Source organism: Phyllostomus discolor, chromosome 7, assembly GCF_004126475.2.
Source record: "Phyllostomus discolor isolate MPI-MPIP mPhyDis1 chromosome 7, mPhyDis1.pri.v3, whole genome shotgun sequence".
NCBI classification, from domain to species: Eukaryota; Metazoa; Chordata; class Mammalia; order Chiroptera; family Phyllostomidae; genus Phyllostomus; species Phyllostomus discolor.
Window position 1 is genome coordinate 127,193,440 of NC_040909.2, and position 15,832 is coordinate 127,209,271.

At 39.8% G+C, this 15,832-nt stretch overlaps 1 protein-coding gene across 2 annotated transcripts in view; it reads right to left on the reverse strand.

The window, feature by feature from the left end:
* Positions 1-4,294: 4,294 nt before the first annotated feature.
* The window catches only part of HAS2 (hyaluronan synthase 2), a 30,924-nt gene continuing 19,386 nt past the window's right edge, over positions 4,295-15,832 (reverse strand). For both annotated transcript variants that reach the window (XM_036031385.1, XM_028533827.2), the window contains 2 exons: positions 8,657-8,758; positions 4,295-7,313 (listed from right to left, as the gene is read on the reverse strand). In XM_036031385.1, coding sequence (XP_035887278.1) covers positions 6,384-7,313; positions 8,657-8,758 — 1,032 coding nt within the window. In that variant the 3' untranslated portion in view covers positions 4,295-6,383. The remainder of the gene's footprint in view (positions 7,314-8,656; positions 8,759-15,832) is intronic.

Here is a 15,832-nt window from a genome sequence, read left to right on the forward strand (position 1 = left end):
CAATGAGTCAGAGATCCTAACTTGTTCTGGCCTCATGAACGTCCAATGTGGGCAAACGTGGCAACAATTTGTTTTAGGGCAAGAACTTTAGAAACTCTATTTTTGATATGATATTTTCTTAGTGGTGCTGTAATCTGCAGGTACTGTGGTAGACTACCCATGGTGGCTTTTCATTTAAAATCTAAATATCAAAGACCTATAACCCTGAGAGATAATAATTTACACCTTTTTTGAAGAGAAATGGATTTCAGCATAGTCTCAATATGTCAGGTTTAAGAGTAAAGTAGTTGCCCAGAAATTGAATATTTGAGGTTTCCACATTACAGATAGGGTACCAAAATAGTTGAATAAGTATATAGAAATCTGTTGTGTTTGAACTAGTTTTCCCTGTTTTATTTTTTTTTCAGATGTGCTTAATTTTATGTTGTAAGTAAAGATTTTTGTCTGTGTAATGCATGATTAAGACAGTAAAATATTTCTTCTTGTCTTCCAAAAACTTTTCTGACCAGACTACAAGTTTTGATGAGTTTTGTAAGGTTTTTTGTTTGGCAAACTATGAATCAGCAAACTTTTAAGATTGTACCTAGCAACACCTAACAAATGTGCAGCTGTTGAAAAATAATGTATATACAAGGCATACAGTAAATGCTAAATTGTATAGTTGGCTACACTATTTTGTGTTGAATAATAAAGTGCAATACTTGATTCTCCATCACTAGGCTAGGAGATGAATACAAAGCAAGCCCAAAACATCTGGGTAAGAGAGATCCCAGGGTATGGAGCCAGCTGTGAGGCCTTGAACAAGGTGCTAAACTCAACTGGATTGTAATTTATTCCTTTGAGATAAAGAACCTGGACTGTCTCCACTCTCCCTCTTTCTTTCTAACTTGCCACGTTCCAGCAAAGGTTTGAGGCATCTGAATTGGAAGCAAAGGAAGTCTGTTTCCCTTTTGCCATGACTCTATTAATAGCTTCATGAACAATGGTCATTCAACTTTGATTCTCAAGATCCTTCTTCCAGAAGATCCTTCTTCTTAAAACCTTCACCTTATTCCCTTACAACTTCCATCTATTTTCTTTTAATTAAAGAAACACATCATATGTTATCTGGAAAGGTAGGATGATGTATTCAGGCCTCTGTTCTTCCTGAGAGTGAACATATATACTGTGATTCAATCCTGACCCAATTAAAAACTGATTGCATTTGATTGTGTGACTCCACAGTGCACTCGTCCAAAGACAGACAACAAAACACAACCCTCTTCTTGGTTTATAAAGCAATGGAGCTTCCCTTCAGTGAGTGCACTTGAAACATTGCCAAAGTTGTTTCAAAGATTAGGCTCGTGCACACACTGTCCATTTTCTCAGCCTATCAGGACTAAACTCCTTGTGGCCCTGAAGAGCAGAGCTAAAACAAGTCACTTGGGTTCTCCTAAGCTCCAGTGTGCTTTTCTGACAGCGCATGAGGGAACTGAACTCTTTTGAGGAGAACCTGTTTCCCTGTAGCTCAGAGGCTGAGCCAAATGAAGGCTCCTCCCTCTAGCCCTGTGGTCTCAGCACCTGGAGCTGGTTACTCAAGTAATAAGGAGGCTAAGCTGTGAGTGTTGTTTTTAGACCTTGAGTGAAAACAAATTGAATTTGTGGTGTCAGGAATTATATACCAGCGTTACCTAAACTATGTACTGCAGGATAAAAATGTTAATCCATCTGTTAACCCACATCTCTGTGGATAAGGTACCACAATCATCTAGATGTATGGATTTCTGAACGTGATGTGCCTCTTGCCGGTTCAGAAAGCCCATCAGAATGTTGCTGAGAATTTCTGCAGGTACCAACCTGATTTACTCAATGTTTCTTAAACATGCCTAAGAATAGAAGCCTTTTATATCATGGCCAATCTTCCAACATCCTGAAGCAATGACATAGCACAAACACTTATTGTATTCACAGTTCTTTCTTCCAAGCACAATTTCATAATTCAGGTAAGAGATACAGAACATCTTAATGGGGGTGAGAGATGAATTTGAATGACAGTGCAAAGGAAGAATCGGATGGCTGTAGTGACTAGTGGTTACAGGGCAAGTAAAAGAAGCTGAAGGGCCTGTCTGATGCCCTTCAGTAGCTGCGGACGTGGGACAGGAGGCAGACTTGGAGGGACTGGGATGAAAGTGGTCAGTGTCAGGAGAACGCAACACCAGTTTATTGTAACATTCGAACCGAATCATATTTCTCAGTTTATGTGAGCTGTTCAAATCCAAACCACCATACAGTATTTGGCTTTACAATCATGTTAGTGCCATATTCAAAAAATATCTGCATGCACTATGACCTGTCAAATTTAAACACTTCATTCTAGCATTTATCCCAGTTGGATTATGGTCTACGATCCACCTTCAAGTGTACATTCTATAGCTAAGTCCGAACTGTTGGTTAAATACAGCCCACACGTTAATTAAATTTCTTAGCTCTGCTTAAAGGATTACGCATCAAAATCACACCTCTTTGTTAAGTTCCAATCCATCCTTGAAGAATCACCCCAACCCCTCACTATCTTGAAGCCTACCTTTACAGAGCTAATTGTGCATTTATTCCTTCTTTTTATATCTTCATGTCGCTTTATATGCTCCATTATTCCATTTTGCATCAAATGTTTGTGTAATTGTCTTATCCCTCTTACTTAGTTATAAGCTCTCGGAGTAGAGAGAAAACACAAATCTCTTGATTTCTTGTTCATATTCAGTAAACTAAACCTAAATATCTACCCACATTCATATATGATGCTAGAAGTAGAGAGTTCAATAGGAAAATACAAATATTTGAAATGTTCTAAATCTACCCTAAAAATTACACTTGGTCTGAGGGGGACAATATAAGATGCTAGACTAGAGGGTTGTTTCTCAAACTTGGAGTGAAAGTCACCTGGGGATCTTATGAAACACTAATTTCTGGTCCCAGCCTGAGATTTTAATTCAGTGGGTCTGGGGTCATGAATGTGTGTCTCTAATGGGTTCCCAGGTGACACTGGTGCTGCTGGACAGTGGACAGCATCCTGAGCAGCACCAAAGGGGAAGCTGGACACTGCAATGCCTAGACTTAAATTCTACCACCAGAATTCACCAGCTTTATGGCCCGAAGGTACCAAACCTCTAAGCCTCAGATTCCCTACCTATATAGAATGGTGATAATAATCATGTAACCCCTCGAGACTGATGAGAAATAAATGGCCTATAAAGTTTGCTTCTGGCAGCACCTGAGGCGGGGTATGTGCCCAAATATTAGGTTGTCAGTGCACAGCGGTCTAAGTCAACGGATGCCTAAAGAGCAGGGGTCATTGAACGATGGCCTGCAGGCCGGATCTGACCCTTTGCCCGTTTTGGTAATGCTGACGAACTGTTTTAAATCATTCAAATGATTGAAAAATATCAAAAGAATATTGTATAACATGTAAAAATTCTATGAACTCAAATGTCAGTGTTCATAAACTGTATTGGAACACAGCCACAGGCTCGTTTACAAGTTGCCTGTGGATGCTCTTGTGCTACCATAGGCCACTAGTCCTGTGTCAGCATGGCCGGGAGAGCCTGCAATGGACACTGCGTGGCTCCTTAAGTTTGCCTCTCAGACAGCACTGACTTCATCAGTGAACTGATGGGACTAGACCCATCACTATTGCTGATGGCAAGGCTACTCAGTGCCTGTGGTTTTAATAATGTCACTGTACCAAGGTTAATGAAGAAGTCTTAGGAATAAAAATTGGGAAATAAGATAAATTTGAGGCATAAGTGGTAAAATGCCCCAACTCACTTTTTGTTGTTAAAAAAGCAGTATTTATTGTCTTTTCACTGATTATAAAGGCAATACATGATCAGGGAAGTTGGAAAATACTATAGTGTATACAAAATATCAGTGGCCATATTCCCAATAGATAACCATGTTTTATACTTGTCTTCACAAAATTGAAATTTTATTGTACAAATTGGTTATATAATTTATTGTGTCATTTCTCTAATATCCTCATACCACATTCTGAGCACATTGTTTAATGGGGAATACTCCAGTTTATAAATGCCATTCAATTATTGCTCTCATAAGATTGTATTTACAATGCTCTACAATTTTTCTGAAAATCTCTCTTCCCACTGTGATAAATTACTGTAATGAAATAGTTGTCTAAATTTGAGCTGCTTTAGAGTTGAGACAAGGGGTATGCCAGTCTCTCGATTTCCTAGATCTCCAAACCATACCAATTTGCGGAGACTTCTACTTTACAAATAGTAAAATGAAATGACTTCTGTTATCTTTGACCACGTTTGTTTATTCTAAAACCCATTCTTAAAACCGTATCATTACAATCAGGTAACATTGTTTGAAATGCCCCCTTCCCTTAGAAAACCACGCAATAATCTTATCAAAAATATTTTATTTACAAAAAATTAATTATACTATACATCCTATACTGGAAATACATTGAATAATTGCTAAAATAAATACAGGCAATTAATTCAATCTTTTATAAGAGTGAGAGAATTTGACATTTGAATGTTATCAAAGTTTAACTTAGAACATAAATAGTTAAAAAGGCAAACTCAAGTTTTAGTCTCATTTATTGGCATGGTGTTGGTTTCCCACAAGCTGTCCAGGTCAGTGAGAGTCGGAGTGGCAGAATGTTATGTACCTTGTTGTGTTCTGAAGGTAGAATGTGCTTTTTCTTAGGATGGACCAGAGGTGTCTGCATGAAGCAGCAGAAAGGCAGGAAGCACATGAAGGAAGACTTTTCCACATGGCTTTGCTTCCTCACCATATCTTCTACGCAACTATTTGTGTGTTCACTTGTTTTTAACACGTCTGTCTACACAGCACCAGCTACAAGGCAAGATGGGTCATGTCAAGTCAGACTGGGTAACCGAGGATCTGGAGAAGCAAAACTAGCTCGACTACGGGTACCTGATTCATTCATTTTTCTTACGCGCCAATTCTTGATACACTTATGAAACCTTGATAGCATTTCTCCTATGTAAACATATTTGTGTCGGCCGACAGAAAAGATGAAGAAATTATCTGTAGAATTCAGGAAAAAAATCCTCACTAGAAAAGTAAAAGAGCACACGGTTTGAATCGGTGTGCTTTCCCTTCATTGTAATTGGTCCAACTTGGTCATAGGAACTCCATACTAACACGGAAAGTGAACTGGCAAGCAAGCTGGGAAGGCAGTTTAAATATGATCAATGTATCGATAGGACCAGGTGAATTCAGGCCACAGAACGGGATGTGAGGAACTGTGTTGCATTTACCCAAATTATACAGATAATTCTTTCCACCTCCCATTTTCCTCAGCCTGAGAAAACACTGCCAGAATCTCCAACGGTTATTCATCTTTGACCACGTGTTACGTCCAGTGCTGGGTGCCCAGTGTTTTCTGGAGGACTAGCATTCCCTTTTCTTAATCTTATGAAAAAATTGCACTTTTCTACCCCTTTGGCCTTGACTTTCAATGATTTACTTTTTTTGTACACATAATTACGTATTTTTACTCCCAAAGTGTGACAGGTATATTGGCCTTTCAAAAAGCAACAAAGGAAAGTTAATATATTGGATGTTTAAATACTTTTCACAGAAATAAACTGTTCAATTTGATAAGGTGGAGAAGAGAAAGAAACATTTATTCTGTCTATCATGAACAACATCAGTCAACCAAAGCTTCACATTTTGGGTAGGTTTTATAAGTTTGAATTTTTTTCAGAACCTATTTTATTTAATTTTTTTAAAAGGAAGAACAGGTGTATTTTGGCAGAGAAGTAAAATATAGAATATGCAAAATTTGTTTTAAAAAATTGGCATACAAAATTTTAAAACACAGTACAATTATATAAAATTACAGCACAGCCAACGGCCTTTAAAATTTCCTTTGGCATCTCATTTGGTAGTCTGAAACAGAAAATGGGTAGTCTTTCTAAAAAAGAAAAAAAATTCACTATCAGCACAGTCCATAAGTTAGGTTGTATATGTTGTAAGAACTTTTCCTTGAGTTTCCAAAATCCTTTTCTTCCACAATAACCCACATAAAGCATGGCTAGTGAGGTATATAGGGCAAACACTGTTAGGTGGATGTACAGTAAAGGAAAAAGTGCATAAACAAAGAAGTCTTCCCATTTTCATAGAAATAACAGGTTAAATCTGAGTTTCTTGTTGATGTATCATTTTACTTTGGCAGAATAAAAAAAAAAACAAACAAACCCATAGAAATGTCTTTGTTCAAGTCCCAGCAGCAGTGATACGTCTCCTGTGGTGGCATGCATTATCTCGTGCCACAACACTCGAGAGTCCCTAGAGGAACTAAGGTTTTGTGTCTGCACGTGTGGTTGCAAACGTCCACCAACGTGAGATTATACATCAAGCACCATGTCGTACTGTTGTCCCTTCTTCCGCCTGCCACACTTACTGATGAGAACCACGTACAGAGTCAACAGCATAACCCAATAGCATACATAGAGCAACGTTCCAACAATTAGGACTGTCTGTTTGGATTCTGAGAATGGCTTTTTAGATTCCTTATAAATGGTGAAAATCACACCACCCAGGAGGATTGTAAACCAAACCGAGACTGGAATGAGTCCTATGAAATTAACGACAATCGTTTTCCTTCCAGATGTGCCCCACCCAGCCTTGTTTATCGTAGCAATTGCAAACATCTTGGCGGGAAGTAAACTTGACATGTACAACACTGAGTAGAGGGACATGAACACCATGACGATATTTCCTCTAAGGCAGCTGGCAAAGGATGATTTGATGAGACCCACTAACTGGACAGTTAACAAGAAGAGGAGGATGTTCCAAATTTTGCCGCGGTAGAAGAGCTGGATCACTGTGGCAATAAGAAAGAAAGGGAAGAATCCAGTGATAACCGCTTCGTAGGTCATCCACAAGTGATGTTTATGAAACCACATGGCATTGTACAGCCACTCTCGGAAGTACGACTTGCTCCAGCGGGTCTGCTGGTTTAACCACCTGAGATACTCCACAGGTGTTTCCGTAAGGCACTTGGATCGAGCCGTGTATTTTGTTAAATAGCCTAGACTCAGCACTCGGTTCGTAAGATGCCGGTCATCGCCGAAACTGCACTGGCTGCCCATGAATTCCTGATTGTACCAGTCTTCCACAAACTCGTGCAGCAAGGAGTTCCTGTACATTCCCAGAGGTCCGCTAATGCACTGGACACACCCAAAGTAAGACTGGCAGGCCCTTTCTATGTTAAAAGCCATCCAGTATCTCACACTGCTGAGGAAGGAGATCCAGGAATCGTACTTGTTTAAAATCTGCAAAAAGGAAACAATAAAAGGTAAGCCTTGGTTAAAGATACCAACAAAATCCTACCATCTTGAGGTAAGTAGCTAGAGCAAGGTTTGTTATTTCGTTTTCCTATTTGGGCTTCCTTCCCTTTTTTTGACACGACTATGTTTTCACTCTGATTCTGTATTACTAATTAATTGGAGAAGTTGTGTGCATGTGTAGGATCCTTTTGATGATAGTTTCTTCTACTTCATCACCCTCGGTCCTCTTTAGGCTCTGCTTTTTGTTCTTGTTATACTATTAAGATTCTTTTTTTTAGGCTTTAGTTCTCAGTCCCTAAATTCTTCTTCCAGACACTCTTTCCTGCCATCTAGGATTTAAAGGTTTTTAAGTCCTATTGCCTCCTGTCCTGGTTAATTTCCAACCCATCCAATCCTTGGCTATAAATTTCCCTTCTCTTTCCTACTATTTCGCAATGCCAGTGATAAAAGGGTTAGCTTTGGCCTCCCTCCAAATCTTGAATCCTGAAACAATGCTCTGTGTAAAGGCTATTCAAAATTATCAAGCTTTTTCTTGGCACTATTTCTAAATTCTCCCCTCTGCCTCAATTTTGTTCTGTGTTCATCTGCATTTTGCATGCTTCCTTTTTACCCCCCAGGTTATTTTTTGGCCACAGTAGTGCATTTACTTTGTCTTCACTATCGCCATGAAAATACAAAATAGTCACACAGCAACACAATACCTAAACTTGAAAGTAAAAATTTCATGTGCTTTTCACATTTTGCTAAAATCTAATCTCACATTTGCAAAGAATTCATTTTAATTTTCACAATTTTTGCATGATTATTTTCCTATTCCAATATTTGTTTCACAAATTGTTTCTCCATTAATAGCAATGAATTTTACTAATTAAATAACAATTAGTAAAAAAATAATAACCGGAAAACCCATTTATTAATTGCTCCTTTGCCTTTCTCACAAATATAAATGTGAGTTGCTGTTTCTTTTCTTTCTTTGTTTTCCAGTTCGGATTTGATTAACCACATATTGGTCAGCTTTTAAAGACATAGGTACGTGGAAGAAAATCTACCTCCTGCTATACTTCAGTTTATTTGCAACTAAGCGAATTCCAACCACAGATTTCACCAGACCATTAAGTTATCGCTCAAGAACATAACTTATCAGCTACTACAGACATGGATTATACCCCAGGATTAATCAAAGAAATTCTAATTTCTTTGCAATTAGAAAAAAAGAGGCGGTAAGCTGGCTCCAAAGCACATTCTAATGTGTAATACCTGGCACAGAGTTCGGTGTGTAGTAAATGGCGCTACTAAAGTGACTCGGGCAAAAGTAAAGACATACGCACCTGGACATCTCCCCCGACACCCCCAACCATGGGGTCTTCTTCTAAAACTTTCACCATCTCCACAGAAGAGGCTGGGTCAAGCATGGTGTCTGAATCACACACCTGCAAAGAAGAAAATGACTGATTAAAGAAAAGGGAAAATCGGTGTGATCCATACAGCCAAAATCAAACATACGCAGGGCCTGGCACAAATAATGCCCCTGACTTATTACAAAATCGTAAGCATGTAATTTTATAACATAACAATATCACACCCAAACACACCATATGGCATTTTCGGTAAAATGCCCAAATGAAAACTAGAAATTAGTACACCCATATTATTACCCTCCCAACCACACTCACACAGGCGTTACTTCTGCCAGACCCCGTATATTATGTCTTCGGCCTTCTTGTCACAAGGCCTCAGCAAGCGATTAAACACCACAGGAATGAGAGTTTGTTTTACCATGGCCGATACAAAGAGCTTGTTTTCCACCAAGTTCAATACTTAAATTAATGACACTGCTGATAAAACAGCAGAAGTGACATGCTAGGTGTCTTACAGGGAGGGTGTCCAGCTTGTCCCAATCTGCCAAGGATGGTCCCAATTTTGGTAATATAAAAATCTCATAACCCAAGTAACATCCCAGTTTTCCAGGACTTGCAAAATATCTTGGGTTGGTTACTCTAGATGTTTTCCTTTTTCAATTGCCTTAAATAAGGCTTGTAGGCAACTTGTCCCTCAGGTGGGAATGATGCTAGGAACACCCCTATGACAGTATTAAAAGGGAGGCACACTTAACAGTTATCCCCTTCCCCCCATTTTAATACGACGGATAAAAGACAGAAAACCCTCCCACAGCTGGGGTGCATGCTAAAGCAACACGTGCACAACCTTGGCTGAGCAGATGACATTGCACCAAAAAAGGGAACTAGCAAGATGTTCAGACCACCTTTATATCCTAGACATTGCACCAAAAAAGGGAACTAGCAAGATGTTCAGACCACCTTTATATCCTAGACATTGCACCAAAAAAGGGAACTAGCAAGATGTTCAGACCACCTTTATATCCTAGAGTATTATTGAGCAGTTACCTAGCCCTTTGTATATAAAAGCAGAGTTAATTATCTTAAGCCATTCTAGAAATGCTAACTGTTCTTACAAACAATCCTTATATGGATCAAAAAAGGGGAAAAAAAAGCAGTTCTGAAAGGAAACAACCATTACTTTGACTTTAAGATTATTCAGATTAGTATAGGCCTGTGGACCCCTGACAGACATTTCTATGGGAGGCCCAAGTTAGACAGGGTCATAAACAGGACATTTTTTGCAGCCTGATTTCTGAACCAATTGGAACATAAAGAATAAGGGAATAAGAAACCAAAATATCACCTGTATAGCCATTAAACTGATATAAATAATAGGCCTTTTATCTGTGCAGCAGCAGGCTTCATAGTGATGTTCTCCAGTATAAGACAGAGCTATCTGCGATAATCAACAGCATGACTATCTAGGGGGCCAGCCTCCTTCTGCAAATACAGTGCATGCTCCTTGTAAAGGTGTGACAGATGACCCTTGGCAATAGCCCACTCCCAGGAAGGAGGAGGAGTTGGGCTACTTCTTGCTCTTTCCATTCTCAATCAGATTAAGTCACTTGTGTCTCAAGAGAGGAAGTGAGTCTCCCTTGTCTCACAGGTGGGTTGTACCTGTGGATGGAGCTGCTTCTAATACAGAGCAAAGAAAATCCTAAGGAGACAAAGTGCTGCCCCCTCTCTATTCCTGACTGATACTAAGAAGACACAGTAATTAGGAGAGTTCCGGCCTAGGCAGAAGCCCTTTGCTTCCTCACACAACCAAAAGGAGGATAACAACCAATCTAAAACCAATTAACAACCAGAAGTACCAAAAAATCAAACTGCATGGAACACCAACAACCAAGGAAAAATCAACCAGACCAGTAAAGCGGACCCCACAGGGCAGCCAACTAAGAAAAACCATAGCCAGGTGGCTGAGGGGCGGGGCTGACTGCCAAGCTCAGCAGAGCTGCACGGGAGGGGCTGACTTAAGGGGAAAACTGAGATTCAGAGCAGACCATGGGCTAAGGCTGGGGTTGCAGCGGTGGGAGATAACTTCCAGTCTGACTCAAGAGTCTGTTGGAAAGTGCACTAGCGACAAGCAGTCAAGCTGCATTGCTCCCTCTCTGCATCCTCCCCAACAGGCAGCCAGCAAAGAGGGTTGCTGGCCCAGGTAAATACCTAAGGCCCCACCCCTTACAATTTATCAGGTGCACCAAAACAAAGAAACAATGGCCCAAATGAAAGAACACAGCAAAACCTCAGAACTTAAGTGATGAGGACATTGCCAACCTATCTGATGGAGAATTTAAAGCCCTGGTAATCGAAATGCTCACAGAACTGATTAAGCTGGGTCGAAAAATGAAAGAACAAATAAAAGATACCCAAAATGAAATAAAGCAAAATATTCAGGGAACCAACAGTGACAAGAAGGAAACCAGGATTCAGAGCAACAACCAGGATTCAGAGCAACAATTTGGAACAAAAGGAAGAAAGAAATATCCAACTGGATCAGAACGAAGAAACAAGAATCCAAAAAAAATGAAGAGAGGCTGAGAATTCTCTGGGACAACCTGAAACGATCCAATATTTGAATTATAGGGGTGCCAGAAAGAGAAGAGCAACAAGAAATTGAAAACTTATTTGAACAAATAATGAAGGAAAGCTTCCCCAATCTGGTGAAGGAAACAGACTTCCAGGAAGTCCAGGAAACTCAGAGAGTCCCAAAGAAGTTGGTCCCAAAGAGGAACACACCAAGGCACATCATCATTAAGTTACCCAAGATTAAAGACAAAGAGAAAATCCTAAGAGCAGCAAGAAAAAAGGAGACAGTTGCCTACAAAGGAGTCCCCATAAGGCTATCAGATGATTTCTCAAAAGAAATCTTACAGGCAAGAAGGGACTGGAAAGAAGTATTTGAAGTCATGAAAGGCAAGGACCTACATCCAAGATTACTCTGTCCAGCAAAGCTCTCATTTAGAATGGAAGGGCAGATAAAGTGCTTCCCAGATAAGGTCAAGTTAAAGGAGTTCATCATCACCAAGCCCTAACTATATGAAATGTTAAAGAGACTTATCTAAGTAAAAAGAAGATAAAAATATGAACAATAAAATGACAACAAACTCCTAACTATCAACAAATGAACCTTAAAGAAAAGAAAAACAAAGCAAAAACTAAGCAAACAGCCAGAACAGGAACAGAATCAGAGAAATGGACATCACCTGGACAGAGTTCAGTGGGGAGGGGGAATGGGGGGATGGGGGAGAAGGTACAGAGAAGAAGCATAATCAGTAGGCATAAAATAGATAGGGAAAGATAAATAATGGTATAGGAAACAGAGGACTCAAAGAACTTATATGTACAACCCATGGGCATGAACAAAGCGGGGGAATGTTGGAGGGTTGCCGTGGGCAGGGTGGAGGGGGGATAAAGGGAAAAATTGGGAAAACTAATAGCATAATCAATAAAAAATACTTAAAAAAAAAGAAGACAGTATTCTTTTCTGGGGAATGCAAAGTCCTAGCAGATACCAAGTGAACGGAGGGGACATGGGATGCAAGGAACCACTTCCCCACTCCCACCCAAGCAATAGAAGGCATGACTGGCAGAGCCTGGGATGTTATCTGCAGTTCTCACTATTTTGCCATCGAGTCTGGCCATTCTGAATTTGTTTAATCAAGACGAATTTATTCATGTCAAACTTAACTATCTTGACAGTTCTCCATACTACTTCATACAAATAATAGGGACTTGATATACCAGTGTCAAACAACAACAAAACTAAGAAAATAATTTAGCTAAGGAATCTCCACATTTAGAAAAATGTGTCGATTTTACGAATAGCTTTTCTGAAAATAATATTAAGTAAGAATATTGGTGAAAACAGCAATTTAAATGCATTATTGGAGCACATGGGGGAATCCAGTTATAAAAAAATGAACTTATCACCTCATTGGATTTCAGTAAATATATAGCAATTTTAGGGTTAATTACAAACCCTAAAATTTTTCTTATTTAACTCATTTAGAAGAATCCATTTCCTAATAAAAACCATTCATTCATTCAGTCCGTCAGTCCAGCATGGTCCCACTTACTTTAGAGGGGAAAAATTTTCAGTCAGCAGCTAGGCATTAATTGCTCATTGCAGAAAACAGGATTTTCCTAACATTTGGATTTGTAGCCAATCACCCCAGGCCTCAGAAGCCTAAACAAACTCCTCCAAGGCAATGATCCTCCTCTGCGGTGCCTTGTCTGTCACTGGTTTGTATGTGGCCTCAAGGAGGGCAGGCCAGCGGGGAGGGTGGAGAGAGTGAGGCAGAAGTCCGGTCCACCTTTAGAATCCAAGATCCTGGGAGCTCAGGGCCACACCCCCCTCTATTGACTCAAGCTGGGAAAGGTAAAAACCAGAAAGCTAAAATAAGACTAAAAACAACAGGAAGGGGGCAATCTAGAATTAATGTTCAAGTAACTCCGCCTGCTTGTGAGCCTAAGCAGACCAAGGCTGCTACCCCTTTGAAACGCCTAAACTTGAACCCAACTGGAGGCTCTGCATATTGAAATTGGCCCTCCCCACCCCCACAGTTTCCAAGAGCAAAGTGCCAGGAGCCCTCAGAGACTGTTTGCATGTTAAGTTTAACTGTGTTGGAAGGGAAAGCTCTCAGAAATGCCTTGGACAGGGGTTTGTTATAGTAGCTTTAAGAAGTTTATTTTCTGGACGCTATTTGGTGATAGCATGCCAGTTAGAAAGCCACCATCTATGACAGTCTGTAACAGCATGTATGTTCACGGACCTAATAGTATTTATATTTTTAGTGTATGAAGAGTGCAGTCGGTACAGTAAGAACAGGATTTCCAGTTGTCTCCTCACCAATTTACAACCAGTATGTAATTTCATCCATGTCGGTTGGCTGCTTAGCTCTAGGCTAGAAGGTGTGGGGGAGGACCGACACCAGCTCACACAGAGCCTAACCTCACACGGAGAAAACACCGGAAACTATTAGTGCACAACTCAGAGCGTCTTTCTGTCCACCCTGAATGTATCTATGTAATGTGTCTCAACCACATGATCAAGTCATAAGATTTCTCACTAGGAAATACAGAAGTGGAGCAAAGTCACCGAATTTTGGCTAAAATGAGTCAAAAATCTCAAGACAAAAAAGACATTATTACAAAGACCCAGCCACCTCATTTTTAACCACAAAATCGCCAACTAAAGTGTGTGAGATGTCCTGACTGGTGTAGCTCAGCAGATTGGGCGTCATCCTGCAACCCGAAAGGTCGCAGGTTCAATTCTGCATCTTGGCACATGCCTGGGTTGCGGGCCGAGTCCCTGGTTGGGGGGATACGCAAGAGGCAATGGATGTTTTTTCCCTCTCCTTCTCTCTAAAAATATATAAAAGTATGAAGCCACCTCTCTTCTTCCTTTACTATCCTAGCCAAGAATCAAACTCCACATTCCTATCTAGAACAGTGGGTGGCAAACTAAGGTGTGTAGGCCAAGTCCAGCCTGCCACCTGTTTTGATAGGGCCTGTGGGTTAAAAATGGTGTATGTATATATAAGATTTTATTCATTTATTTTTAGAGAGGGAAGGGAGGGAGGAAGAGAGAGAGAAACATCAATGTGCAACTGCTGGGGGCTGTGGCCTGCAACCCAGGCATGTGTCCTGACTGGGAATCGAACCTGCGATGCTTTGGTTCGCAGCCTGAGCTCAATCCACTGAGCTACACCAGCCAGGGCAGTTTGTATTTTTAAATATTTGACAATTCAAAAAAAAAATTTAACACGTGGAAATTACATGCAAGTCAAATTTCCATGTCCATAAATTAAGTTTTATTGGAACCCAGGCATGCATGCGTATTCATTTTTATATTATCTATGGCTGCTTTCGCATACAAACAGCAAAGCTGAATAGTTGCAACAAGAGACCACGTGGCAAGCCCTGGCTGGCATAGCTCAGTGAATTGAGCATGGGCTGCGAACCAAAGTATTGCAGGTTCAATTCCCAGCCATGGCCCCCAGCAACTGCACATTCATGTTTCTCTCTCTCTTTCTCCCTCCCTTCCCTCTCTAAAAATAAATAAAATCTTAAAAAAAAGAGAGAGAGAGACCACATGGCCTACCAAGCCTAATATTTACTGCCAGGCCTTTACAAGCACGGTTTGCCTTGGGACTAAAATAATTGGTTGCAGAGGGAGGGTTCTCTTTCCTAAAATAAAAATAAAGAATAATAAGTTGAGATTAAATATGTTCTAAGTCCCAATTTGAATTCTAGTAGGTTTTTTAAAGGTTGCCTCCATCTCCATGTTATAAATAACTGTAACTGCATAAAAAGTGTACAACATTAATAAATTAGTTTTTGTTTAGCCCAAAATGCTAATTTTAAAGAACAAATGCCCTCAGTTAAGGGAAGTTTCAAGAAGCTTCAGTGAAGTCTTGAGTCCTGTATCTTACTTCTATGACCATGAACAAGCCATTTACCATCATTATCATTATGATACCAGGAGACACAGCCTATTAAAAGTACTTTGTAAATTACAATGGGCTATAGAAGTATGCCATTAGTATTCAGTAATGATCTTTAAATTTTTATACTCCCTAAGTAAATCGATACCTGGAGTCACAAGGATCCTTACCACAAACAAGTGGCTCAGTAGAGAGAAATCTCTAAAAGGAACATGGGGATTGATTACATATCAAGAATCTCATGTGTTTGGAACTATCTATAATAATTAGTTATAGACTGTGAGTCTATAGTCTGTTACATATGGTATTAGACTGTAAGTCCTTAATCTACCTACCTGTAATTTAAATAAAAATCTCATCTAGAAATATTGCTGATTCTACAAGCTTTTTAACCTAAGTCTAAAATGCCTAGTCTTCATGTTTTGCTTTTTCTTAATGTGCTTTCTTTTTTAGAATGACTGATGGATTCCCCCCCTCCACTCCATACCACTTCAAAGGGCACTGAGACCTATGCAGCAAGAAAGCTTAATTGCTCTGGCTGCTTTTGATGAGGAAACAGGTTGAAAATAAATCAGAAAAAAAACCCATCTGTTGCTACTGCCTTCAGCCTTTGCCTGCTTGTAAGCTTCAACCCTTTTAACTTTGACCCTTGATC